Below are 27,990 nucleotides of genomic sequence, written 5' to 3'. Positions count from 1 at the left end.
TGTCCCCACACCCCGCGGTGTCCTCAGCTACGCCAGGCCAGCCCCATGTGCAGGGCACGGATGTCGCCACAGCCGCTACTGGCCGTCACGGGTGTCCCCTCGTGCCCCAGCCCGTCACTGTGGTCAGGGCACAGGCGTTCCCATTTGCTCTGGGATGTCACTGTGGAGCATCACATGGGTGACCCTCTCATTTCCCGCGCTGTCACCACGGGATAGAGCACGGACATCTCCCTGCATCCCCGGGCCACCACCACGGCGAGGGGCATGGACCTCATCCTGGGTCTCAGGCTTGTAACTGTAGGATAGTTTATGGATGTCCCCTTCATTCCCTGCAGTGTTACCAAGGGATGGCACATGGATGTCACCCCCTGGGCTGTCACCAAGGGCAGGCACAGCCTCCTTGGTCCTCAAGCTGTCACCGGGGCACAAGAAATTTTTTTGCATCCCCGGGCCCCCACTCTGAGTCAGAGCAAAGACCTTTTTTATGGTTTCCGAGGCTGGCACACTAGGACAGGGTCCCCAACACCTCAGGCCAGGGCAGAGACAGCCCCTGGGACCCTGGGCTGTCACTGTGGGAAAAGGCAGAGGCGACCCCTCGGGCCAAAGCTGTCCCCCCGCCCCTCCCGTGTGTCCCAGCGCTGTTACCATGCAGTGGGACAAGCAACAGCCCTGTAGCAAGGACCCAGCACCTTTCCAGGCTTGTGCAGGGCCACGGGCTGGGGTGAGCCCTGCATCATTGCCGCCGCCACGGGGACGGGTCACGGACGTGGCACACAGGCTGGAGCCAGAATCCTTTAAAAACTTGTCCTTTATTAGTCTGTCAGAAGCGAGTCCCTCTGTATAGGGCGTCCCACCCAGTTATAGCAAAGTGAGCAACGTGAAGGGACTGAGCCCCTCCTGCCCGCGGCCCCCCCAAACCGGGGGCAGCGCGGGGACCGGGGTGGGGGCCGGGCTGACGGGGCCGTCCCTCCCCGCACGGCCCCCGCCGCCGCCATCCCCTTCCCTCCCTCCCTCCCTCCCTTCCTCCAATGTGGGGTGCCCCTCATCCTGTGCCCCCCCGGGAGTCAGCTCTGGGGCCCCCAAATCCCGCAGAGAGCGATAGCACCAAGGGGGACGGCTGCTCCCCGCAGTTTATTCCGCGCTCCCTGCCGGGACCGAGGGCCGGGGGGGCCGGGCGCTGCCGGGGAATGGCCCCGGGATGGACGGGGGGCTCCGGGGCTGGAGGAGAGGGTGTCTCAGCTTTGCTTCGGATTTACATTCTGGACCATGCAGTAGCACCAAAGTTCATGAGGTGATCGGTGACGGAGCGTTACTTCCGCTTCCTCCCGCAGTACTTCCCTGCCGCGCAGCCCGCGCCTGCCATGGCGGATGGACGCGGGTCAGGCCCGCCTCAGCCAGCAGGGATGGGAGCGGCTCGGGGCACCCCAAAGGGACGGGACAGGCACGGGGGCACCCCAAAGGGACGGGAAAGGCACCCCAAAGGGATGGGACAGGGACGGGGGGACCCCAAAGGGATGGGACGGGGGCACCCCAAAGGGATGGGAAAGGCACCCCAAAGGGATGGGACAGGGACAGGGGGGACCCCAAAGGGATGGGACGGGGACGGGGCCACCCCAAAGGGATGGGACAGGGACAGGGGGGACCCCAAAGGGATGGGACGGGGACGGGGCCACCCCAAAGGGATGGGAAAGGCACCCCAAAGGGATGGGACAGGGACAGGGGGCAACCCCAAAGAGATGGGACAGACACGGGGACACCCTGCAGGTATGGGACAGACACGGGGGGCACCCCAAAGGGATGGGACCGGCACGGGGGACACCCCGCAGGGACGGGACAGACACGGGGGACACGACCGGCCCCTGGAGCTGGGGACCACACTCACCTCTAAAGCCCAGGGCACCCAGAGCTCCTCCGTAGGGCTTGGGGGGCTTCCCTGCAGCGGGAAGGCAGAGCAGGGTGAGCGGGACCCCCACGGGGATATGCGTCCCCACCCCAAAACGCCCCGCGGGGCAATGGATACTCACCGCCGAATCCCAGGCCGCCGACCCCACCTGAAAGGAGAGCGAAGGCCTCAGCACCACGGGGCACCCCCCTTTCTGTGCCCCACACCCCCAGGGCAGCCTCCCGGCTTAGCCCAGCCCCGGGTCCCTCCCCGGCCGTGGCCGCGTCCCCGCGAGCTGGCCAGGCACGGACACGGCCCCGGTGTGTGCTCGGAGCCCAGCTGGCGGTGGGGGGTACCTGGAAATAGCGGTGATACGCCGAAGCCGGGACCTCCAACGCCTGGGGAAAAAGCAACAGCCAGTGACAGCCGGTGACAGCGGTGCCACTCTAGCGTGCACTGGGGACAGCCTGGCTGGGATCCCGTGCTCACTCCAGGGACAGGAGCTGATGCAAAAGCCGCCGTCCCCACCCTGGCACCTCTCTGGCTTCCCAGTGCTCTCCCAGGCAGCTGGTGCTCAGCAGGGAATGGCAGCAGCATGGGGACAGCAAGCGAGGACGAGTGTGGCAGGATAGCGGACACACTCCCAGGCCAGCCCCAAAGTGCAGCACTCACCTGGCTGCAGCCCCCCAGCACCAAAACCTGCAGGTGGGTGAGCCCCAGTGAGGGTGGGGAGCGTGAGCACAGCCATGGGAATGTGGATGGGGACAGGCACCGGAGTCACTCCTCCAGCCCCTCTGGCTGTCCCTTACCTGGCTTGGGAGGTTTCCCAGCAGCTCCTGGATACAAGAGTCCTAAGTCAGAGGGGGGCACCAGGGCAGCCCCTGCCCGGACTCACTGCCCCAGGGCCACACCCAGACCCTTCAGGAGGGGCCCAGAGGGTCCCAGGAGGGACCTGCATCTCCACACGTTGGGGACAGGGTACAGTACCATCCCCTGTTCCCATGGCAGGGGCAAGGCTGGGGCTATGGCCCTCAGTCCCTGCTCAGCAATGGCAATCGCTTTGGATCACCCCCTGGGAACAGGGCAGGTGACAAACACAACAGGGGACAGTGACAATGCAGGGTGGGATTGTGCTGTGAGACTGGGAGGGGACACAGGTGACCCACAGATTCCCTTTCCTTTTCATGGCTGTGCCAGCTCTCTGCTGCTGCTGCTGCTCCCTGCAGCCCAGCCCTGGGAGCCCCACACCGGGCCCAGCATCACTCACCGAGGCCACCAACGCCGAGCCCACCGACGCCAAGGCCACCTACAAGGAGTAGCCCGGGTGAGCACCAGCAGGGACAGGCAGTGTCCCCAGTGTCTGACCCACTCCTCAGCCACTCCCAAGTGTGCTCATCTTTTCTCGGGTAGCCCCGCTCCCTCCGAGCCCAGAGGGAGCATCCCTTCAGCTCCACCCCTGGATGGGAGCATCCCTCTGCCCGCACATCCCCACTGCCTGGGCTCAGCTCCTGCCAGCACTTACCTGGGAGGCCACCAACCCCTGGGACTCCAACCCCAGGAACACCTGCCAGAGAGACACCGTTAGCACCTGTCCCCCACAGCCTGGCAGCCCCGGCTCGGAGCACCCCCAGCCACTGCCCAACCTGCTGGGGTGGCCCTGGCACCCATGCTGGGGGTCCCCAGCACCCATCTCACAGCACCCAGAGGGGCTTCAGCCCCTGTGTGACACATGGAGGAGAAAACTGTCCTCAGGGAGTCCAGGGCAGGGGGTACAGGTGGCACTTGGCACCCATGGGTGACAGCACACCACTTTCCATGCCTGGGCCATCGGGGCAAAGTGGGCATGCAGGGGGCAGGAAGAGAGGTCAGCACCCCAATGGCTGCAGGAGAAGGGTGCCCAGGGACAGTCTGAGGTGGCCCTGGGGCAGGGGTACGTACCGAATTTGGGAGGTTTAGCACCAGGCTGCACCCCTACTTGGGGGATGCCTGCAAAGTGAGTGAGGACACCACGGTTAGGACAGTCACCCCACACCGTCTCATGTGCCACCACCCTCCCCTCCATGCCCCCTGCATCCCTCCCTGCCACCCCTTCATGTGGCTCGGTGGCTTTCAGCATTCCCAGCCACCGCTGTCCCCAAGCAGGGCAGGACACAGCACATACCTGCCCCAGGAAGGATGCCAGTTCCAGGTACTCCCACCCCTGGCACCAAGCCGGGCACGCCACCAACACCGGGTGCCACTCCGGGCACTCCGCCCACGCCAGGCACCACCCCTGGCACCCCTCCAACCCCGGCACCTGCAGAGAGAGGGGTGAGAGATCCTGTGCTTGTGTGGGATCATGTGCCAGGCCTGGGTGCCCGTGCCCAGCATCCCCTGCACGGGTCAGAGCCACACCAGGGCTGGTAGGGAGCCTGAGGGGCTCCCCAGGCTGACTCACCGAATTTGGCTGCCTTGGCTGCTGCTTTGGCTGCTGCTGCAGGACCTCCAACACCTGGGCAGAGACAGCAGCGGGGGGGTCAGACCCTGGGGAGGTCTCACAGCAAACCTGGGCAGAGCCCATCCCTCAGGCCCCGTCTGCAGCCCCCCAGGGACACTGCTGAGGTTCTCCTCAAGTCTGTCCTGCCCCCAGAACTGCCCCCACACCAGCCGGGCTGCTCTCACCCTTGCCTTCCTCCTCCTCACCTGGGACACCTCCAACACCAGGAACCAGGCCACCTACTCCAGGAGCTAGGCCACCTACTCCAGGAACCAGGCCACCTACTCCAGGAGCCAGGCCACCCACGCCGGGAGCCAGGCCACCTGCTCCTGTAAGGAGAAAGAGAAGGACTGGGCTTCAGCTCGGGAGGAAACGTGGAAGGAGGAGTTGGATGAGTGGGTGGGTGGATGGATTATGAGATGGATATGTGGCTGGATGAGCACTGGTTGAAATGATGGTGGGATGGATGAATGGTTGGATGGATGAACAAATGGATGCTGAGATGGACACATGGATGCTCAGATGGCCAGATGGACAGAGGGGTGGTGAGATGAATGTGTGTGTGAATGGGGAGTGGTTGAATGGATGGTGGTATGGATGAATGGAGGGATGATGAGGTGCACTAATGGTTGAAGGGATGGTGAGATGGATGTGTGGATAGATGGATGGATATGTGGATGCATGTGGAGTGACTGAATAGATGAGTGGAGGAGGTACAGATGGATGGACAGAGAAGGTGACAGATGGACACCGAGGTGGTGGTCTTGTGGCTGGGTGGGCAGAATGGGGTATGGATGGACCAAAGTATGAGAAGATGGTGAACTCGGATGTTCCACAGGGCTCAGCTCACTGGAGAGCAGCCCTGAGACACCCAGAACCTCATCCCACATTCAGCCCTTCAGGGAGCTCGTCCCTCACCCTGAGCCCCAGGGACCCCAGGCACTGCTGGGCCTCAGCCCTGACAGGGGAGCAGCCTGGGGTGGGGATGAGCAGGAGACAGGACAGGTGGGATAACCCCAGAGAGATCCCAGCTTACCATACTTGGCTGCTTTGGCGGCTGCTTTGGCAGCGGCTGCCGGAACTCCTGGGGACAGGGAGTGAGAGGGTCAGGAACGCGTCCCAACAGCACTGCTGGGGACATCTGAGCATCCCTTGGGCACCATCTCACCTGGAACGCCGACCCCAGGCACCAGACCGGGCACGCCAACACCTGGCACACCCACTCCAGGAACGCCAACACCGGGAACGCCAACACCGGGCACGCCAACACCAGGAACGCCAACACCAGGAACGCCAACACCAGGAACACGTCCTGCTCCTGCAGAGAGGTTCAGGGATGTGTCCAAGGGGACAGACTCCACAGCAGGAATCCCACTGACCTCCACAGCACCGGGGTGTCCCCACCTCTCCTGTGTGCCAACACACCTCCTCCCTCCCTGGGACAGCCGATGGTGACGGTGGTGACAGTGGTGACTCACCGATCGCCGCTGCTTTCGCTGCAGCCTTGGCTGCGGCCGCTGCTGCCGGGCCACCAACTGCGGGGACACAAGGGACACAGTCAGGGACCTGCTGAGGCCAGCATCCCATCAGTGGCTGCTGACACCCCATCTGCTCACCTCCAACACCAGGAACAGCACCAGGAACTCCAGGCACACCAGGAACGCCAGGAACACCAGGAACGCCAGCGATGCCAGGAACGCCAGCGATGCCAGGAACGCCAGCTCCTGCAGGGAGCAAGATGGGAGAAGTCAGATCTGGCTGCATTAACAGCTGAAAGGTTGGGCCAGTTCCAGCTCTGTCTCATAATCATGGCTGGGAGAGAAGAGCATCCACAGCCACTACCAGGAGAGACCCAAGCAGGGCAGGAGAGGGATCAGTTCTGTGTCTTGCCAGACCCAGTGGGAGGCATTCCAGGATCCTACCAGGTTTTGCAAGGCAGTGACCATGGGCCCCTCGCAGCACGTACCGTACTTAGCTGCCTTTGCTGCTGCTGCTGCCGACGGCACCCCTGGGGACAAGGGAGACACGGAGCCTCAGCCACCATGGCCCTGCAGAGCCGGGCCACGGGGACAGGGCTCCTGGAACAGTCACCTGCCACCCCGGGGACACCTCCGACACCGGGCACCGCCCCGGGGACACCTCCGACACCGGGCACCAAGCCAGGGACTCCTCCGACTCCGGGCACCAAGCCAGGGACGCCGCCCACACCGACACCGGGAACGCCGGCGCCTGCGGGGACACGAGGGGACAGATCAGAGCTGGCTGCAGCAAGAGCTCAGTGCTGGCACTGCCATGGCTCGGTGTCACCGTGGTGCCCCAGAGAGTGGAGCATCCACGGCCTCATGCAGGACAGACCCCAGCGGGGCAGGGCAGGGCAGGGATCGGCCCCGTGACTCTGCCAGCGATTGCCTGGAAGTCACCGGCACAGGGAGCACAATGACCCTGATCCTCACAGGGCCCAGGCTGCTCCTTGTCATAGGGACAGCAGGCCTTGCAGCCAGACAGGCCATGGAGGAGCTTTGTCCTCATGGGACCCTGCTCAGCTGGGCCGTGACAGCACAAAGCAAGTCCTGCAGAGCTCCTGCCTGAATTCCTGAATCACATAATTCCCAGGGCACATAAAGGGATTTTTCTACAAATTATAGAAGAGAAATGGAAGAGAGGGGCATCAGTGATTTAATCCTGTAATGGGTGCTGCCATTGACCATGGCTCCTCCTGGGGACCCCCAGGGCTCTGCAGTGAAGATGGAGAAGAAGGTCCTGGTGCCTGGCCAGGTACCAACTGCTGGCTCTACCTTTTGGAGCAGCAACTGGAAGCCAGTCCTGCATGGAACCTCAGGGCCAGTTGTCCATGTGCACAAGCTCCAGCTTGGGGTGGTTATGGCTGCTGGACACCTGGGTCTTGCTAGACCCAGTTGGATGCACTTGATAGATCCCAACATTCCACCACAGTTTGAAGGACAGTGATCTAGGGAGGAGTTCCTGTGCCACGAATCCCTGCCCTAATGGCAGAACCACTGAACCCTTGGGCAGCAGACCTTGCATCAGGTGGAAAACAGATTTGGTACAAAATCCAAGAATTCAGTAAAAGCTGAAACCATGAATTGGGGGCTCATCGTTCTCTTCCACAGAGTACCATGGAGAAACCCAGGAGAGGGAGAAGGTTCTCCGTGCAGATGGAGGCAGGCCCAGAAGAGCAGCCAGGCGCTGGGCTGAGCATTCCCCATCTCCCCTCAGGAGTGCTCCCAGGGCACAGCCCGAGGCTGGGCACCCCCGTGTGTCAGGGCAGGGCGGGCAGGGTCCCACGGGCTGGGGCCCCTCGCAGCACGTACCGTACTTAGCTGCCTTTGCTGCTGCTGCTGCCGACGGCACCCCTGGGGACAAGGGAGACACGGAGCCTCAGCCACCATGGCCCCGCAGAGCCGGGCCACGGGGACAGGGCTCCTGGAACAGTCACCTGCCACCCCGGGGACACCTCCGACACCGGGCACCGCCCCGGGGACACCTCCGACACCGGGCACCAAGCCAGGGACTCCTCCGACTCCGGGCACCAGGCCGGGGACGCCGCCCACACCGACACCGGGAACGCCGGCGCCTGCGGGGACACGAGGGGACAGATCAGAGCTGGCTGCAGCAAGAGCTCAGTGCTGGCACTGCCATGGCTCGGTGTCACCATGGTGCCCCAGAGAGTGGAGCATCCACGGCCTCATGCAGGACAGACCCCGGCGGGGCAGGGCAGGGCAGGGATCGGCCCCGTGACTCTGCCAGCGATTGCCTGGAAGTCACCGGCACAGGGAGCACAATGACCCTGATCCTCACAGGGCCCAGGCTGCTCCTTGTCATAGGGACAGCAGGCCTTGCAGCCAGACAGGCCATGGAGGAGCTTTGTCCTCATGGGACCCTGCTCAGCTGGGCCGTGTCAGCACAAAGGAAATCCTGCAGAGCTCCTGCCTGAATTCCTGAATCCCATCCTTCCCTGGGCATGCAGAGGGATCTTTTCTACAAATTATAGAAGAGAAATGGAAGAGAGGGGCATCAGTGATTTAATCCTGTAATGGGTGCTGCCATTGACCATGGCTCCTCCTGGGGACCCCCAGGGCTCTGCAGTGAAGATGGAGAAGAAGGTCCTGGCACCTGGCCAGGTACCAACTGCTGGCTCTACCTTTTGGAGCAGCAACTGGAAGCCAGTCCTGCATGGAACCTCAGGGCCAGTTGTCCATGTGCACAAGCTCCAGCTTGGGGTGGTTATGGCTGCTGGACACCTGGGTCTTGCTAGACCCAGTTGGATGCACTTGATGGATCCCAACATTCCACCACAGTTTGGAGGACAGTGACCCTTGGAAGGAGTTCCTGTGCCACAAATCCCTGCCCTAATGGCAGAACCACTGAACCCTTGGGCAGCAGGCCTTGCGTCAGGTGGAAAACAGATTTGGTACAAAATCTAAGAATTCAGTAAAATCTAAGGCCATGAATTGGGGCTCATTGTCCACTTCCACAGAGCACCATGGAGAAACCCAGGAGAGGGAGAAGGTGCTGCCCTGCAGATGGAGGCAGGCCCAGAAGAGCAGCCAGGAGCTGGGCTGAGCATTCCCCATTTCCCCTCAGGAGTGCTCCCAGGGCACAGCCCGAGGCTGGGCACCCCCGTGTGTCGGGGCAGGGCGGGCAGGGTCCCGGGGGCTGGGGCCCCTCGCAGCACGTACCGTACTTAGCTGCCTTTGCTGCTGCTGCTGCCGACGGCACCCCTGGGGACAAGGGAGACACGGAGCCTCAGCCACCATGGCCCTGCAGAGCCGGGCCACGGGGACAGGGCTCCTGGAACAGTCACCTGCCACCCCGGGGACACCTCCGACACCGGGCACCGCCCCAGGGACACCTCCGACACCGGGCACCAAGCCAGGGACACCTCCGACTCCGGGCACCAGGCCGGGGACGCCGCCCACACCGACACCGGGAACGCCGGCGCCTGCGGGGACACGAGGGGATAGATCAGAGCTGGCTGCAGCAAGAGCTCAGTGCTGGCACTGCCATGGCTCGGTGTCACCATGGTGCCCCAGAGAGTGGAGCATCCACGGCCTCATGCAGGACAGACCCCGGCGGGGCAGGGCAGGGCAGGGATCGGCCCCGTGACTCTGCCAGCGATTGCCTGGAAGTCACCGGCACAGGGAGCACAATGACCCTGATCCTCACAGGGCCCAGGCTGCTCCTTGTCATAGGGACAGCAGGCCTTGCAGCCAGACAGGCCATGCAGGAGAAGTGGCTGGGTCTCCCAGCAGGTGTCTGGGGGGGCACTGGTCAGACTGGGGAGCCGACCGCCTGGACCTGCTGGCACACATCAGTGCCACACGGACAAGCACCAGGTCACTTTTGCAAGGGCCGAGTGTCAGAGGGCTTTGTCCTCATGGGACCCTGCTCAGCAGGGCCACCACAGCACAGAGCAACCTCTGCTGAGTTCCTGCCTAAATTCCTGTATCCCATCCTTCCCTGGACATGTAGAAGGATTTTTTCTACTAATTATAGATGCGATGGGCATCAGTGATTTAACCCTCAAAGGAGAGCTGCCATTGACCATGGCTCCTCCTGGGGACTCTCAGAGCTTCACAGTAACAATGAAAGAGAAGGTCCTGGGACCTGGCGAGGGAAATTCTGGCTCTGTCTTCTGGAGAAGAACATGGACCCCCCAATGCAGTGTGAAACCCCAGGCCAGTTCTGCCTCCTCCCTTGGCCCAAGCTCCAGGCTGCCCTCCTGCTTGGCCATAACCCTTGGCCCCACTGTAGCTCCTTGGAGATGGTTATACCAGATGGATCTCACCATCCCATCTCATATAGGAGGACAGTAACCCTAGGAAGGGCCCCTCTGCCAGGAATCTCTGCCCGAATGGCAGCAACACTGAGCCCTTGGGCAGCAGATCCTGCAACAGATCGGCTGCTGCAAATGGATTTGGTACAAAATCCAAGAATTCAGTTAAATCTAAAACCATGAATTGGGGCTCATTGTGCACTACCACAGAGCAGAGTGGAGAAACCCTGGAGAGGGAGAAGGTGCTGCCCTGCAGATGGAGGCAGGCCCAGAAGAGCAGCCAGGAGCTGGGCTGAGCATTCCCCATTTCCCCTCAGGAGTGCTCCCAGGGCACAGCCCGAGGCTGGGCACCCCCGTGTGTCAGGGCAGGGCGGGCAGGGTCCCGGGGGCTGGGGCCCCTCGCAGCACGTACCGTACTTAGCTGCCTTTGCTGCTGCTGCTGCCGACGGCACCCCTGGGGACAAGGGAGACACGGAGCCTCAGCCACCATGGCCCTGCAGAGCCGGGCCACGGGGACAGGGCTCCTGGAACAGTCACCTGCCACCCCGGGGACACCTCCGACACCGGGCACCGCCCCGGGGACACCTCCGACACCGGGCACCAAGCCAGGGACTCCTCCGACTCCGGGCACCAGGCCGGGGACGCCGCCCACACCGACACCGGGAACGCCGGCGCCTGCGGGGACACGAGGGGACAGATCAGAGCTGGCTGCAGCAAGAGCTCAGTGCTGGCACTGCCATGGCTCGGTGTCACCATGGTGCCCCAGAGAGTGGAGCATCCACGGCCTCATGCAGGACAGACCCCAGCGGGGCAGGGCAGGCATTGCTAGCCCCAGTTGGATGTGGTTCTGAACCCAGGCAAGTTTTTGGAGGATGTTGACCCTGGGCAAGGGCCCCTCTGCCAGGAATCTCTGCCCGAATGACAGCAACACTGAACCCTTGGGCAGCAGATCCTGCAACAGATCAGCTTCTGGAAATGGATTTAGTACGAAATCCAAGAATTCAGTTAAATCTAAAACCATGAATTGGGGCTCATTGTCCACTTCCACAGAGCACCATGGAGAAACCCAGGAGAGGGAGAAGGTCCTGCCCTGCAGATGGAAGCAGGCCCAGAAGAGCAGCCAGGCGCTGGGCTGAGCATTCCCCATTTCCCCTCAGGAGTGCTCCCAGGGCTCAGCCCGAGGCTGGGCACCCCCGTGTGTCAGGGCAGGGCGGGCAGGGTCCCACGGGCTGGGGCCCCTCGCAGCACGTACCGTACTTAGCTGCCTTTGCTGCTGCTGCTGCCGACGGCACCCCTGGGGACAAGGGAGACACGGAGCCTCAGCCACCAGGGCCCTGCAGAGCCGGGCCACGGGGACAGGGCTCCTGGAACAGTCACCTGCCACCCCGGGGACACCTCCGACACCGGGCACCGCCCCGGGGACACCTCCGACACCGGGCACCAAGCCAGGGACACCTCCGACTCCGGGCACTGCCCCAGCACCTGGAGGGAAGCAGAGTAGTCAGACCCCCCACAAACACCTCACTCTGCCACAGTGGGGACGTGGTCTGCTCCAGGGTCACAGGAGTCTCTTGGGCACCAGCTTTGTGGTGGGCTCCTCACTCATCCTAAAGCAGCTCCTCAGGGTACCTGGGATGTTCTTGGGAATTTTATTCCCAGCTCCTTACGCCCATCAGGCTACCCAGGATGTTGGGGACTCCCAGGCCCCCCAAGGCTGTGGCTATACATCCCAGCTGCCTCAGACCTGGCATGTTTTCCCTAAATGCCCCAATGTGTGATTTGCTCCTCACTTTTCTCCCACAGAGCAGTCAAACAGGGAGCAGTGGAGATCTGCATCACCAGGAGCATCCCTCACTAGGGAAGGACAGCTCAGCACAGACACCGAGTCCTGGCCACCCCGCTGGCACCTGGCAGAGCAAATCCACATGTCATGGAGAGACCGCGTGTGAAGGGCATGCTCTGCCCCCCGCCCGGCTGCTGCATCCCGAGGGGCCCTCAGCCCTTCAGCGCTGCTGGAACAGCTGCTGGAGCTGGGACAGGGCAGGGACACCAACCCATAGAATGGGATAGGAGCTGCCAGGGCAGCTGTGGAGCCGCACAGCCCCTGGAATCGATGCACGGCCCTTCCCTGTCCCGAGATGTGTCCGAGGCAGCAGGAACTCACCAAAAGCTCCCGCCTTTGCCGCTGCCTTCGCTGCTGCCGCCGCCGCTGCCGGTCCTCCGACTGCCGGGATTGCAGGAGAGAGTCAGGGATGTGGGATAAGGGAAGGAGACCCTCCCCGAGCCCCAGGGCAGAGCCCTCTCATCACCTCACCTCCAACTCCTGGGACACCGCCGATGCCAACACCGGGTGCAACTCCTGGGATGCCGCCAACGCCGGGCAGGACACCGGCTCCTGCCGCGGGGGACAGGATGGTCAGCGGGGACACGGGGACACAGCCAGCACCCCCGGGGCTGAGAGGGAGGGAGCCGGGACAGGGAGCAGCTCCCTGCTGGGGACGTGGGTGGTGTTTGTGCCGCAGAGGGCGACTCACCGAGTTTTGCTGCTGCCTTCGCTGCTGCTGCCTGTGCTCCGACCCCTGCGGAGGGACATGGGCACTGAGCCACCCTGGCACCATTCCCACCTCAGCTCCCCCACCCCACAGGGACCCTGGGGACCGGGCACTCCTGCCAGCGTCCGTCCCCCTCTCCTGCGGGAGGTGCTGCTCCCGGCCCGGCTGTCCCTGCGGGAGGTGCTGCTCCCGGCCCGGCTGTCCCTGCGGGAGGTGCTGCTCCCGGCCGCGCTGTCCCTGCAGGCCGCAGGCAGCCGGGCAGGGCCCAGCACCCGTCCAGGGCCAGCAAGGGGACAGGGTGGAGTTCCCCTGCCATGGCCGTGCCACTCCCCACCCCGGGGCTGCGGGGCCCAGTGTACCTGTCCCGGTGGGGTATCCTGCCTTTCCTGCCAGGAGGCCGGCTCCTATCCCGCCGGGCCTGAGGCCTGCAATCACAACACAGAGTAGAGTCACGTCAGGCACCAGCCAGGGGAAGGACAACGAGACAGAGCAGCCCCCTTGGATCTCCTGCTCCCCGCAAGTGGATGCCAAAGCCAACTCTTTCCCACTTGAGATCCCAGCTCAAACATCCCTGCCTGAAGCTGGAGTGGCTCAGGACATATCCTAAGGATTGACAGCTCCCAGGAATGCCAGGAGAGTTGAGTTCCCAGGCTGGTCCACAGCCACCACGGGTAAGGCATGAGGTCCCCAGTGGGCCACCTCGCCCTGGGAGCAGGATATCCCTCACACCGGCCCGAGGGTCAGTGGCCACGAGGTCACGGTGGAGCCACGAGGAATGAGGACACAAGCACTCACCATTGGTGTAGGGCAGTCCATAGCCACCTGGGGACGAGAGAAGAGAGGAGAGAAGGGGGGTTAGCACGTGGCTGCTGCTGGCCCTGTCCCCTCTGCCCCACAGCGTGGCCCCCCTCTGCCGGGGCCCTGCAGCACCGGCCCAGGGGCTCCATCCATTTGCGACAGTGAATCCTCCGGGATACAAACCCCCGTGCTGGAGCTGGGCCAGGAGATGCTGTTCTCCCTCACCTTGGAAGCCGTGACGGAAGGAGCCGCCCCTCTGAGCCCAGGCCGAGGGCTGTGGCGCCTGGAGCTGTTGTGCAGGAGCCTCCCATGACCCCGCTCCAGCGAGGGGTCCCGCGGGAGCCCCGCGGCAAGAGCTGTACCCAGCTGGCTGCACCCCGGCCAGCTCGGAGGAAAGGCTTTAATTGGAATCAGGGCTTGGGAGCCTCGGCTGAAACGTGACCTCGTTAGGAGGTCGGTGTGAAGGGATGGGGAGGGATTATGGGCTGGGACATTGTGGCCAGGGAAATGTCTCCTTGCGAAAGAGCCGGATCCCAGCACTCGGAGTGGTGGGGATGCCCCTGACTCAGCAGGGACCGTGGGCTTGGCACGGGGACAGCAGTTCCCAGCTCCCATCACTGCTGGCTGCAGCCCGAGGCCATGGGCTGCCACATTCCTGGGAGGGACACCTCGAGCTGCACAGGGTGGGGGGTGCCTCCAGCAAGGGGGCCATGGGCAGGGATATGGCTGCCTGCAGCCAGGATGGAATTACTCATGGCACAGCATCTCCTTGAGCACTGGACTCCATCCCCTCCCAGCAGCCAGCATGTGGGGACCAGATTTCCTTCCATCCTGCCAGGCAATCCCATAGTGTCCCACATCAGCACAGTGGTGCTGGCAGGCAGAGGCTCACAGTGAGCTGTGCCAGGTGTGCCCCACCTTGAGGGCCACCCTTGCCCATCCAGGGGCACCTTATCAGCACCTTGCTCACCATAATGCTTGGAAAGGGGTGACACACATGGAGGGGACTCCAAGGGCCAGAAGTCCAAGCCTTGGATCTCCAAGGGTTTTGCTGGGTCCAAGTCCTGCTCCCCACCACCCCCAGCTGGATGGGAAGGCAGCCCCTGCCCATGCTGTATCCATGGGAATGTCACCAGTGAGCTCAGGCCATGCACACACTGGGGCTCTGCATAAACCAATGTCACCCAAGCACAGCTGGACACTGGGGAGTGGTCCCCATCCCTACAGCATCAATGGGACCCTGACCTCAGCCACAGCTTCAGACTGAGCCTCCAGTGAGGTGAGTGACCCCCGGGCCACCTCCTCAGTGGGACAGCCCAGGAGCAAGTCATCTAAAGAGATGATTTTCCACCGAAAATGTTGTTTGTCCCGTTGTCCCTCTTCCCCTCTCAACCTGGACCTACTGCAGTGGGGACAGTGCAGGGGACAGCCCACGTGTGGCATCCCCAGATCCACCCATAGCATCAAGGGTGATGCTGAGCCCTCAGCGGTGACAAACTGGCATCCCCCAGCACCCCAGGAAGGTCTGGAGACACCCTCGTGGTCCTGGTCCCTATCCTGGGGCTGGGACCTAGACGGGGTCCACGGGCAGCAGGGCCGAAGCTCCTTAAGGATCATAACTCTGCTCTAGTGCAGGAAACAGGAGTGGGCCAGGATCCCTGCTGCTGCTTGTGGCCACAGGCCCTGCTGGGGGCAGCCAGCAGAGCTGCTGGGGCTGGAGCTGGGCTGGGAAGTGCTGGGGCTGGAGCTGGGCTGGGATGTGCTGGGCTGGGATGTGCTGCCTGGGGTGGGCTCCTCTCCCTGAGGCTCTCCTGCCTCCAGCAGCTTGTTTGGATGCACGGGGATGGGGCCCTGCCTGCATGGGGCTGCCCTCCTCCTCAGGATGCACTGGGGAGCAGTCAGGTGGCAGCATGGCCCCTGGGGGGCACAGAACCTGCCACTGTCCCTCCATGGGCACGGCTGCCCGGGGACAGGCAGAGCTGGCACTCAGCCCAGGGCTGGGAGGGGAAGGTGCCCAGAATGGCCTGGGCTGGCAAAGGGGTGCTGAGCTTCCCCAGGCTGACCTGGGCTGGGGCTGAGCCCTGTGCAGGTGGGCAGTGGGCACAGAGATCTGTCTGGAGCCCCCAGCAGCCTCAGCTACAGCTCCTTGAGCCAGGACACCTGGCCCAGGTGAATGCCAGGCCCAACCCCAGGAGCCACAGAAACAGGGCTGTGCCTTGTGCCAGCAGGAGCTGGCAGGGACATCCCAGGGTGGCGTGGCCCAGAGCATTTCCCCAAATGTAACCCTTCCTACCTTACACAGCCAGGGAGGCACAGAGGCACAGCACTGTCCACACGAGCAGGGGCAATGCTCAGATCACCCCAGGAGCTGCCCAGGGTGCCACAGGCAGGGCACAGCAGAGCCCCCAGCTCTGTCCTGCTGTCCCAGGGCCAGCACGGGCACTGCCAGCTCCGGGGCACTGCGGGCACCGTGCCTCAGCCCTGGGGAATGGCACATCTCCTCCTGGCTGCTGGGGATCCTGCACCCACAGTGAAGCCACTCTGCTGGCTGTGGAGCTTACCTGGGAGCTTAGGAGCTTTGATGGGATAACCCAGAGGGACACCGGGCTGCTGACCTCCAAAACCTCCCAGTCCTGCAAACCAACAGCACACGCTCACCTGGAGCCCGCGCCACAGCTGCCACCAGTCCCGGAGGGAGGGGGGTGCCCCAGGGCACCCTGGCACAGGAGAGGGGGTGGCTTGGGAAGCCCTGAGGCATCTTCTGGTGTGGGGAGACCATGGCTGTGAGGAAGAGGCTTGGGAAGGAAGAGAAGGACATGCAAGAGAGATGGGGCACTCACCGGGAATTCCTCCAAAGGCTCCAGCTCCTAAAAGGAAACACAAAGACACCTGTGTGAGCCCTGGGCTGCTCCTGGAGGCCCAAATTAACCTAAGTGGATTCAGCCATAGGTTGGCTTCCCTGCCAAGTGCCTGTAGGGCTGTGATCCCAAAGGCTGGGCTGGAGTGCCGAGCTGGAGCCAGCCCTGATGCAGCCCCAGTGTTCCAAGGGGAGGAGGGGACCTACCTGGGGCTTTAGGCTTGACTCCAGCTCCAGTGGGGACCCCGGGCAGCACTCCCACGCCAGGGAAGCGAACACCTGGAGCAGAGAGCAGAGGGGTGAGCTGGGGCCTCACTGGGGATGTTACTGCTACCCAAGACCCCCACAGCCAGCTGCCAAATCCCTGTCACCATGGCACCCTCATCCTTGGGGTCTTGCTGGCACTGCCCTGTGCCAGCTGCCAGCACCTCCAGCTGCCAGGAGGGGTTTGCTCCAGGCCTGGAGCTGCCTGTGGAACAGACTGGGAGCCTGCAGGGGACATGGCACTCAAGAGGGGTCCCACTGGTGACAGCAAAGCCCCAGCCAGGCCTGGGCAGTGCTCCCTGCCCTGCTGATGCTCGGTGGCCTGGGGCCAGACAGGGCTCTCGAGCCCTCCAGGGCAGCAGTCTTGTGGCCTTGGAATCGTTTGGGTTGGATTTTTGGGTTTTGAGTTTCCTTTTGGTTTGGGGTTCTTTTTCCCCTTCTTACAAATGTCTTTCATTATAACTCGAGCATTTTCAGACATGGAAAAGACATTCCTGACCAGCAACACGCTTCGGACAGTGTCGAAACATCTTGTTTTCACAAGTTTTCCTCCCCCAAATTACTTTGCACTGAGGAATTCCTCTCTGCCGCCACCTCCCCCTCCTCCCCTCGGCCAGCCCTGGTGGCTGTGCCAGCTCCTCTCCCAGCGCTGGTGCGCTTGGCACAGGATGGAGCTGCCGGGTCCCCCCGTGCCTTTGGCACGGTGGAAATGTCACTGTAGCCTCAGCCAGGGGGTTTGGAAGCTGTGGGGAGCAGCAGGACACAGGCAGGCAGCAGCGCAGGGTGCTCTCCCCACGGGGGTGCTGGCAGGGTGGGGAACCCCTTGGAGTTGGGGTGCTGACAGTGGGGTGGGCACCCCAGCTCACCTGCGCCGGGGAGCACGCCGCCCGGAAAAGCTCCAGGAATCCCAGCACCTGCAGGCAAAAGAGATTCAGGGATGAGGGGCCGGCTAGAATCGCTCCCCTCCCCGGCCCCCACGCCGGGGCCGTCACCTACCTGGTATTTTAGGGGGTTTCCCTGCCGCGCCAAGGCCGGGCTGCACCGCGCCCGGTACCACGGCACCTGCGGGCAGCAGAGAGCCCTGAGCCCCGGCCCGGCTCCTGCCCACCCCGGGGACAGCTCTGCCCCAGGCTCGGCTCTGCCGGGAGCGAGGGGTATTTCCTACCTGTGGAGACCCCGAGGCCACCAGGACCACCAATTCCACCCACGCCTCCAATGCCAGCACCTGGGGGCATTGGGAACAGGGGTGTACCTGCGGCTGGCTGGAACGGTGCCAGAGAGGGGACAAGCTCAAACTGGCCCTTGGGAGGGTGAAGGGGACACCCTGAGGCAGTCCCAGGGCTGGGTCCCCCATACTGGGCACAGGGACCAGGCAGCTGTGTGGCCTGTGCTCCCGGGGGCTCAGGTTTGGCCAATTCCCCACGCCTGGGACCCTTGGAGTCACTGGGGAGCCCAGTGAGAGCATCAGCTCTGGCTCCAGGGGAATCTGTGCTGGCCCAGATGCCCAGGGGACACCCCTGGGGGCTGCCCGAGCCCACCCTGCCCAGACCCCCCCAGCACTCACCAGCTTTGGCTGCAGCCTTGAGCGCCGCGGCCGAGGCAGCTCCCGGGAACGCCGCCCCGGGGAAGGCTCCGGGGAACAGACCCGCAGCACCTGTGGGGAGAACAGCCAGCATCAGCACCCCTGAACAGCAGCTGCCCAGAGGGTATCCTGCCCCTCGGTGAGCACAGGGGCTGCTGAGCTGTGGGGGCTGCGTGGCAGTGCCAGGGCTGGCGTTAGGCTGGGCAAGGTGGCGTTAGCAGGCACTGCCCTGTCCTGCATCCCCCAGATTCGCACTCCCATCCACATCCCACCTGGCACCCACACCTGACACCCCTGCAGTGGGTGCTGACACCCCTGCAGGCACTGTCCCTCTGCTGCTGGCCCTGCAGGGACCCCAGGTGCCTCCTCTCCTGCAGGGTCACCCCACTGTGGTTGATGCCATCATGCTGGGGGCCCTCGGGGCTGCCTGCTGGGTGCCTGTGGTCCCTCAGGTCTGGGAAGGGCACCCAGCCCAGATGGGGGAGAGCTGAGGAGATGGGGACAAGGGATGTGCTGTCCCCAAGATGGGTCTCTGGGGACATCACCCCAGGAGCAGGGGGGACAGTGGTCAGTGCTCACCTGGCTGCAGGCCAAGGGGGCCGAGTCCCCCAAGTCCTCCGACCCCCCCAAGTCCTCCGACCCCTAGGAAGAGAAGCGGGGTGAGGTGGGATGTGGTTGGGCCCAGAGGGACAGAGGAGTCCCTGTGGCACCGTGGGGATGGGAGAACAGCCCAGGGACGGGCACAGGGATGGGTGACAAATGTCCTCGCCAGCACTCGGGTCCTCCATCCCGACCCTCTGCCTCACCCACCCCCCGTCCTGCCGGGCCACAGGGGGACAGAACCAAAATGTTTATGGCTGAGGAATGAGTCCCTGGGTCTCCGGCCAGCGCTGCCTTCCAACATCTGGGGCTCATCAGCCCTCGCTCCCTCCAGGCGCAAATTCCGGAGCCGCTGGCTCCGGGCGCGGGCCCCGCTCGGCTGGGCCTCGGCCGGGCCTCGCAGCCGCCCCGCGTTTGGTTTTAATTACGCCGAAATAAAGGGCCTTGTTTTTCTTTCCACGAGCTGAAATCTGAGCAAACGGAGGCTGTCAGCCCCTGCCTCGGGCTGCAGCTCCCACAGTGCAGCCAGGCACGCTTGGGGGGCCGGGGGTGTGGGGTGGCCCTGCCCTGGGCACAGCGGGGACCCCCGGGGTGGGCACAGGGGGACCCCAGGGCCTGCCTGAAGCAGCATCAATCTCTCCGTGGGGATCAAGACACCGGGCACAGAGTGCCAGGACAAGGGGGAGTGGTTTGAACCAAAAGAGGAGAGATTTAGATTCAATGTTAGGAGGAAATGCTCTGCTCTGGAGGTGGGCAGGCCCTGGCACAGGGTGCCCAGAGCAGCTGGGGCTGCCCCTGGAGCCCTGGCAGTGCCCAAGGCCAGGCTGGACAGGGCTTGGAGCAGTCTGGGACAGTGGGAGGTGTCCCTGCCATGGCAGGGGTGGCTTGAGATGGGCTTTAAGGTCCCTTCCAACTCAGGCCTTTCTATGATTCCGTGATTTCCCTTGGCCCCAGGTGCTGCATGTTCAGTCCCTGCTGCCCCAGGCTCGGTGCCCGCTAGCTGCACATCTTCCTGCCAGCATCTCCCCTCTCTCCTACTGATGTCCTCTCTCCCCAGCATTCCTAAGGCAGGCAAAGCCCAGCGTGGGCTGCAGGAGCCTCTGCAAAAGCTGCTTGGCCCCGATGGCAGGCAGGTGGAGGCACTGCCAGCCTCCCACCAGGACACTGGCTCCTGCTTTGCATCTCCTCCCGCAGCCCAGGCACAGCTTTACAGGCAGCAAGCACCCCCAGAGGGTGTTTGGGGGGCAGGGGGCAGTGCTGAAGCAGGGTGTGGGAGGAGGCTCCTGGAGGCTGTGGCAGCATTAGTGTGGCAGGGCAGGGCCGGGCGTGCCTTGGCCATGGGGAAGCAGTGTGAGGGCAGCAGGGGTTGGGAAATGTCCCAGCCACTGGCCTGGGGGTGGTGAGAGCCAGGGAAAGGCTTCTTACCTGGTTTGGGAGGTTTTCCTGCAGCCCCGAGTCCTAGGGGAGAGCGAGGGCAGGGAGAGGGGTCAGAGCCATCCTCCCACTGAGTGTGCCCAGGCAGGGCACACGGGGGACAGGGCAGCCCCCTGCCCATCTCCTGGGCATCCTGCCCCTCTCCCCAGCCCAGCACAGCCTGTCAGGGGGGACCAGCACTCACCTGCTCCCAAACCTCCAACTCCAGCACCTGCGAGCAAGGGCAGAGTGTGAGCACTGCCCCGGGAGCCCCCAGCACCCAGCCAGGCCCCCGAGGGTCCCTGGGGAGGTGGGGGGGTCACACGGCTGTCAGGAGTGGGACATCCCCCCTGTCACGTCCCAGGATTTTGGCTGAAGGTCTGGGGACAGGCTGTGACCTCTGAGCACCTCCCGGGCAGGGTGTAGGTGCCAGCGCTGGACAAGCCTGGCACTGCCACCCAGTCGTGTCCCCACACCATGGGGCTGATGCTGAGTCCATGGTGAGCAGCCAGACAAGATGTGCCCATGTCACCTGATCCTGGCTGGCAGCTCCCCAGCCTTCCATGGTGTCTCAAAGGCACTCGAGGCCCCCCAGGCACCTGCCCATCCTTGCAGATGCCCCCTCCCAGTGGTGCCTGGGCCCCCTTACCTGGGAAAAAGCCTGCTCCTGGGACTCCCCCTCCCGGGATAGCACCAGGAACCCCTGCGGGAGAAGAGAGCCTTGTTAAAATGCCCCAGAGGCCCAGGCAGGGAGGCAGGGTGCTCCTCCTCGCTCCCCTGCTGCTCCCTGCAGAGGAGTTGGGATGTGCAGCTCGCAGGCAGGTCCCTGCCTCTCCTTGTGACAGTGTGACAGTGGTGGCAGGGCTGGAGGGGCCCCAGCTGGGAGCCAGGTGTCATCAGGAGCTGGCCTGCATGGCAAGGAGGGACATGGGGCTGGTGCTGTCCAGCTGCCCCAGCTCCTGCCCCATCCCACAGCCAGGGCTGTCCCCATCCCCTGCAGCCTCAGTGGCTCTGGGGGTGGCTCTGGGCACGGCCAGGGACCTGGGGCTGTCCCAGTCCATCCCCACAGTCCCTGATGGGCCCAGCCACACCTGAGCATCCTCTGGGGCTGCCCCAAGGATCCCTGGGTGTGTCCTGCCTGCCGAGGTGCCAGTGGGAAGGGCCAGCTCAGGCCAGTGGCAGTGACAGACTGGGGGGCACACTGCTGAGAGCCATGGCACCCCCCTGTGTCCCTTTGCCTGTCTGTGTGACACCGAGGTCACCACCCAGGTCCCAGCACTTCCCAGAGCATCTCAGCTCATACTCAGAGGCCACAGGAGGGTTTTTTGGCTGTTTTGTACTCTGGACGTGCCACATGTCTGCTGCAGGCCACCAATGCCACCAGGCTGCCCCCCTGGCTGGCCCCAAGCTCCAGCAGGGCCACGAGTGGGCTGGGGACTTGCAGGTGGGCTGGGGACACGAGGGGCTGCAGTGCAGAGGGAAGGGCTGGGGACACGAGGGGGCTGCAGAGGGAAGGGTTGGGGACACGAGGGGCTGCAGTGCAGAGGGAAGGGTTGGGGACAGGAGGGGCTGCAGTGCAGAGGGCAGCTCCTCTTCAGGCAGCAGGAGAGGGGCTGTGGTGGGGTTTGCAGGACAGAGCAGGGCAGGGGGGCTGCCAGGAGGGTGTGGGGGGGCTGCTGTGGCCACAGTCCCTGTGGGGAGCTGCAGCCAGCCCTGGTGCCTGCGCTGCCACAGGGGATGGGCTTCAGGGGCCACTGGAGACCCTGTGGGGGCCCGGCTGGCACCTGAGCACCTGCAGGGGCCTCCCCAGCCCTGGCGGCAGCACCAGGGGCTGGGCAGTGCCCAGGGGCTGGGCAGGGCTGGGCAGGGCAGTGCCAGCCCCCGGGGGGACAGGCAGCTGGCAGGGCTGGCACACCACAGCACATTGTGCTGCACATCTGCAGATGTGGGGCAAACTCTGGGGGTGTCCCCCACACTGTGCCCCACCCGTGGCAGGGATGGGGGTGTCCCCTGGGCCCTGCTCACGGGTTCTTTCCGCCCTGGCACCTGGCAGAGATGCCCAGCCCCCCTGGATCCACCAGGACACCCCCGTGTGTGACAGGGGTGTGGGGCAGTGCTCAGGAGATCAGGGACGGGGCATCCCTGGGGATGCAGCGAGCAGGGGAGGAGCCGTGCCAGGACCCAGCACACAGCCCCAGGCCTGCACCCCCAGCTCCCATATCCCCTCCCGGGGTCCTGCAGTGTCCCTGGACAGGAGGGGACAGGAGGGGACCCGCACTCAGCCCTCTGGCCCAGCCCGGCCCGGCCAGGGGGACAGAACGGCTCCTTTTCCTTTTCCTTTTCCCGGCACATTTCCCGCCCACACCGCCCCCCAGCCTGGAAAAACACAACTCCAGCTCCTGCCTTGTTTCCCAACAATCTCCAAGCGTCTGCTCAGTGCCAGTTCTCCCTCCCTGCCGCTGGGAGCCGGAGCCAGGCATGGCCAGGGACCCTGGGGCACGGCCAGGGACTGTCCCCACCCGGGAGGGGCTGCTCAGCCCCCATCATCTCCCCAGCCTCAGCCCCCCAAAACCAGGCAAGGTCCCTGGTGCTGGGGTGGCCCGGACTGACCTTCCCCACCCCTCTGTCACCCTGTGCCAGTGCTGGAGGCTCCCAAGGAAGCTGGGACAAGGATTTCTCACAGCATCCCTGCAGTGTGGGGACCACAGAAATGTCCAGGTGTCACCTGCCTACAGCCACCGCTGCCAAAGTCATCTCTCTATCACCATCACCACCCTCCAGGGGCACTGGGGGTCCTGCCAGCAGGGTCCCACTGTTGTGATGCTTTTACAGCTCCCTCCCCAGGCACCATCCCAGAGAGAGGGCTCCGTGCCTGGACACCTCTGGGAGGGCTGCAGAGGCTGTGCTGCTCTGTCTGCTGCTCCTGCCCACATCAGGAGGTCAGCAAGGCCTGGCAGGAGATGGGATGGCCTGGAGGCAGTGGCATGGGTGGCTGGGTGGTGATGCCATGTGGCTCTGGGGGGACAAACCTTTCCCTCAGGAGCTCTTCCTGACCAGCTCTGCTGCCAGGCACAGCCAGACCTGCACTGCCCTGGATGCTCCTTCACAAGCTGCTCCCCCAGAGCCCAGCCTGGGGCTGTTCCCTGGTGCAGGTACTGCTGGGGGGTCTCTCCAGATCCCCCCAGCATCTCCAGTCCCTCCCCCTGGCAGCACCACTGAGCACAGGTGTTGGTGACAGCCCACACACTGGTGACACCGTGACCACATTGGGCTCTGGCCATCACTTTCTGGTCATCTCTGTCCTTGCCCAGCCTCAGGGCCAGCAGCCCCCAGCCCAGTCTGGGGTCTGTGTGCTCCCATTTGTCCTCTCCACTCATTCCCTTGGCACAACAGGGAAGGGGAGACTGAGTCAGCAGCTTCCCAGCGCTGAAGGAGCTCTGTGCTGCCTCTGCTCTGAGCCTGCCAGGACCCTGGGAAGGGGAATTTCCTGGGCTCCCAGCCTGTCTCCAGGGCTGGGCTGGCTGTGAGCCTGTATCCCACCCCAGGGACGGCTTCTCAATCCAGGGGCCAGAGAATTGGCAGCCACTCGTGCAGCCCCAGCTGTGTCAGGGTGTGAGCCATGGAGGTGCTCAGATGGGGTGTGGAGTCTCCTTGTTTATGAGAATGGGACATTTCCCCCCCAGCTCCATCCACAGGTGTGGATATCCAGGCTGTTCCCCTGCCAGAGCTGCTTCCGATCCCGTTTGGATCAGCCACACCATTCCTATCTGCACCAGTGCCTGCAGCTCCCTTCACGGGCCAGAAATGCAGAGGATTTCTTTATTCCATAGGTTTTGAGACCGAGGCCAGGACGGAGAATCCAGCACAGCACATCCTCACCCCTCACCCCTCTCTGCCCATGGGCACCCGGAGGAGCTCAATGCAAAACCACCGACATTTCCCCTCTTCCCTCGTTCCGCTGTTTTCTTTTTCTTGGGAGAAAGTTATGGAAACATTCAGTCTCCAGGCGACTTTGAAGCTGTGCTGCATCCCGGGCCGAGCTCGCTGGTAGCAGCTCGGGGGAGCGGGGGGGCTGGGGCCGGGCCTGGCTCCTCTCCAGCCCCCCTGAAGCTCCAGCTTTCATCTGCGGGCCCGGCGGGCGAGCTGCACCCTGCCAGCTGCGAGGGGAGGGAGGGGCAGCCCTGCAGGCCAGGCTCCGGCTGGGAAGGGGAGATGCCATCCCAGCCCCGCCCTGGGGACCCTGGCTGTCCTCAGAGGGTCCCCAAGCCCCGGGCCAGGTGCCACCACAGCCAGTGCTGCCCCTCTGCACCCACCCGAGCTGCTCCCTGTGGGCCCAGAGCTTGCAGGGCTGGGAGATCCCCAGGGCCCCTCTTGTCCCTCCTTGGGGGTGTCACTGCTGGGGAATCCCCTGTGCTCCACACAGGAAGCACCGAGGGATGGATGGAAGCACCGAGGGATGGATGGAAGCACCGAGGGGAGGGATGGATGGAAGCACCGAGGGATGGATGGAAGCACCAAGGGATGGATGGAAGCACTGAGGGATGGATGGAAGCACCGAGGGATGGATGGAAGCACCGAGGGATGGATGGAAGCACCAAGGGATGGATGGAAGCACTGAGGGATGGATGGAAGCACCGAGGGATGGATGGAAGCACCGAGGGATGGATGGAAGCACCAAGGGATGGATGGAAGCACCGAGGGGAGGGATGGATGGAAGCACCAAGGGATGGATGGAAGCACTGAGGGATGGATGCCCTGCTCCAGATGCTGGGACAGGCTGCACTTGGCACCTTTAGGGAATCACAGCACCTTCCCCCTGCAGTGACCAGTGTGCAGATCCCCACAGTGCCAGCACAGCTCTGCTCCCCAGGGGCAGATCCCCAGGGGCTGATCCTGATCCTGACCTGCTGCTGGGGGCTTCCTGAGTGCTGCCAGCCCAGCCCCCTGGCACTTCTCTGAGGTGACAGCCTGGGTATGAATCCCTGAGCTCTGGGATGTCTCAGGGTTCCCTCTCCTGCCAGGCTGACTTGGAGCTGCACTGGCAGCCGGTGCTGGAGGACAGAGCCCTGAACATCCCCAGCACCCTGGGACCCCCCTCACCATGCCACCATGCCACCATGCCTCTGTGCCAGCTCTGTCCCCAAGGGCTGGCACTGCTCAGTCCTCCATGGGAGAGCCTCCCGTGTCCCACCAGCACTGGGACCATCTCCAGGGTCAGCTCACCTCTTCTGTGAGCTGCTTCCCAAAGCAGCAACACCCCTGGGGACTGAGCCAGGGCCCGAGTGGGGCCAACAGTCCCAAGCTGCTCAGGAGCTGCTGCAGGGTCTCACCCGGGGTCCAGATTCCTCCAGAGATGGTCCCAGCTGGCCATGGCTTGAAGGGTCAGAACAAAGCCAGCCTCGACCAGCAAGCCACATCTCTCAGTGCCAGAGGTGGAGAGTGCCCAGGACTGAGCACATCCCATCCAGCACCCTGAGCAGGATTAGGCACCAAGAGCAGCTCGACTTCCCAGGCAGCTCCAGGCTCTGGGGTCCCACTGCCTGCCCAGCTGGGGCCACCCCGAGGCTGGAGTCTGCGAGCTGCAGGGCACGGGCAGGTGGAGCTGCTGTCCCCTTGGTGACAGGTGGCTGTGGCTGTCCTGGTGCCCATCCAGCTCTGGCACTGACCACAGCATCCTGCCCCCTCTTCTCCTCGGCTCCTCAATCCTCTCTGTCCAACAAACCCCGCACGACAGCCCCGGCACCGACCCCGCGGCCGATGGTGGCCCTGCCCATCACACGCTGTCCTTGGCACAGCCACCCGGCTCTCCGGAGGTGACTGTCCCCTCCCTGGTGGTGCTGTCGCCTCCTCCAAGCCCTCTGCCCAGTCTGGCCACTTCAGCGAGGGCTCTGAATCTGTGCTCAGCCCTTCTCCGCGCCTGGGTGGGAGTTCAGCCTCCAGTCTGAACCGAGACAGGGGCAGGTCACCGTGCAGGCATCGGCTGCGCTGGCCGGGCTGTGTCACACGGCCGGGACACAGAGAGAGCCCTGCGCTGGCCGGGCTGTGTCACACGGCTGGGACACAGAGAGAGCCCTGCGCTGGCCAGGCTGTGTCACACGGCTGGGACACAGAGAGAGCCCTGCGCTGGCCGGGCTGTGTCACACGGCGGGACACAGAGCCAGCCCTGCGCTGGCCGGGCTGTGTCACACGGCTGGGACACAGAGAGAGCCCTGCGCTGGCCGGGCTGTGTGACACGCCGGGACACAGAGAGAGCCCTGCGCTGGCCGGGCTGTGTCACACGGCTGGGACACAGAGCCAGCCCTGCGCTGGCCGGGCTGTGTCACACGGCGGGACACAGAGCCAGCCCTGCGCTGGCCGGGCTGTGTCACACGGCCGGGACACAGAGCCCTGCGCTGGCTGTGTCACACGGCCGGGACACAGAGAGAGCCCTGCGCTGGCCGGGCTCTGTCACACGGCGGGACACAGAGCCAGCCCTGCGCTGGCCGGGCTGTGTCACACGGCCGGGACACAGAGCCCTGCGCTGGCCGGGCTGTGTCACACGGCGGGACACAGAGCCCTGCGCTGGCCGGGCTGTGTCACACGGCGGGACACAGAGAGAGCCCTGCGCTGGCCGGGCTGTGTCACACGGCCGGGACACAGAGCCCTGCGCTGGCCGGGCTGTGTCACACGGCCGGGACACAGAGCCCTGCGCTGGCCGGGCTGTGTCACACGGCTAGGACTCAGAGCCCTGCGCTGGCCGGGCTGTGTCACACGGCGGGACACAGAGCCCTGCGCTGGCCAGGCTGTGTCACACGGCGGGACACAGAGCCCTGCGCTGGCTGTCACCTCCCCGGCCCGGCCGCGTGTGCCACACCTGCGTGTGCCCGGGCTGAGCTGTCACACGGCGCTGGCACCGCGCTGGGACCGGGAGCCGGCGCTGGTGGCGATGAGGGCGGTGTGCGGGCCCCGGGCACCCCCAGCCCGCGGTCGGGGTGGGTCGGGGCGCTGTGCAGCTGCAGCAGCCCCGCGGCTGTCACGGCCACACACTGAGCGGCCGCTCGCACACAGCGACCGCGGGATGCTGCCACCCACCCACCGCCCCGAGCTCCCGCTGCCACCGACCGCGGGTCACAGCTGGCACCTCCCCGGCCCCGCGCACTGCTGAGTCCCATGGGAGCTTGGTGGTGTCCTGCCTGCGTGTTCCTGAGCCTCTCATGCCCCCAAACCTCTCGTGTCCCCAAATCTCTGGTGTCCCCAAGGCTCTCACCAGGACACCCTCGCAGCTCCCCCTGACAAGTGCGTGGTGCAGCGGTGCCGTTACCGACTGCCCCGTGTCACCAGCCTCGGTGACATCCCGTCCCAGCCGGGCATGGCACAAGCCACCTGTCGGTTTGGGGAGCAAAGAGCCCTCAGGGAGGTGGCACCGGGGCCTGCCCACGCACCCTCGGGGAGGCAGGCAGGCAGGGAGGGTGGGTGCCCGTCCCTGCTCGGGGCCGGGCAGCCGGAGCAGGCGAGGGGGTGCCCGGAGGGTGGGGGTGTCGCAGCCCCGGTGCCCCGGAGGGTCCCCGCAGGACCGGAGCGAAGCTGGCCGGGCTACGGAAGGAGCCTTCCGTTCCTTACCTCCTTGCTGAGTAGCCGGGAGGATGGAGAGGAGGAGGAGGACTCCGGGGAGGAGGGGTGCAGCTGCCTGCCTTGCCATCTCTTGAAGCAATGCCCCCGTGCTCCCGCGGGCTGTGTGTTTTATCCCAGAGCTGCTTAATTGTTGCTTCCAAGGATGCGAGGGGAAGGGG

At 64.4% G+C, this 27,990-nt stretch overlaps 1 protein-coding gene across 1 annotated transcript; it reads right to left on the bottom strand.

Moving 5' to 3' along the window:
* Positions 1 to 1,024: 1,024 nt before the first annotated feature.
* On the bottom strand, positions 1,025 to 27,990 carry ELN (elastin). The gene is made up of 42 exons (XM_058037790.1): positions 27,821 to 27,990; positions 20,871 to 20,924; positions 20,427 to 20,453; positions 20,234 to 20,266; positions 18,788 to 18,850; positions 18,191 to 18,280; positions 17,792 to 17,851; positions 17,623 to 17,688; positions 17,493 to 17,540; positions 16,570 to 16,641; positions 16,346 to 16,372; positions 16,067 to 16,138; positions 13,503 to 13,529; positions 13,067 to 13,132; positions 12,690 to 12,734; positions 12,470 to 12,550; positions 12,320 to 12,379; positions 11,533 to 11,637; positions 11,408 to 11,449; positions 10,693 to 10,830; positions 10,568 to 10,609; positions 9,184 to 9,321; positions 9,059 to 9,100; positions 7,816 to 7,953; positions 7,691 to 7,732; positions 6,450 to 6,587; positions 6,325 to 6,366; positions 5,975 to 6,082; positions 5,837 to 5,893; positions 5,527 to 5,676; positions 5,395 to 5,442; positions 4,565 to 4,687; positions 4,320 to 4,373; positions 4,044 to 4,178; positions 3,821 to 3,868; positions 3,405 to 3,446; positions 3,150 to 3,188; positions 2,692 to 2,718; positions 2,239 to 2,280; positions 2,025 to 2,051; positions 1,883 to 1,933; positions 1,025 to 1,356 (listed from the first exon to the last, which is right to left on the bottom strand). The coding sequence occupies exons 1-42, from the start codon at positions 27,897 to 27,899 to the stop codon at positions 1,310 to 1,312; spliced, it is 2,835 nt and encodes a 944-aa protein (XP_057893773.1). The 5' UTR covers positions 27,900 to 27,990; the 3' UTR covers positions 1,025 to 1,309.

This window comes from Melospiza georgiana, chromosome 19 (assembly GCF_028018845.1).
Source record: "Melospiza georgiana isolate bMelGeo1 chromosome 19, bMelGeo1.pri, whole genome shotgun sequence".
NCBI classification, from domain to species: Eukaryota; Metazoa; Chordata; class Aves; order Passeriformes; family Passerellidae; genus Melospiza; species Melospiza georgiana.
Note: the sequence above shows the minus strand (reverse complement) of the source record. Positions and strands in the feature narration are given on the sequence as shown.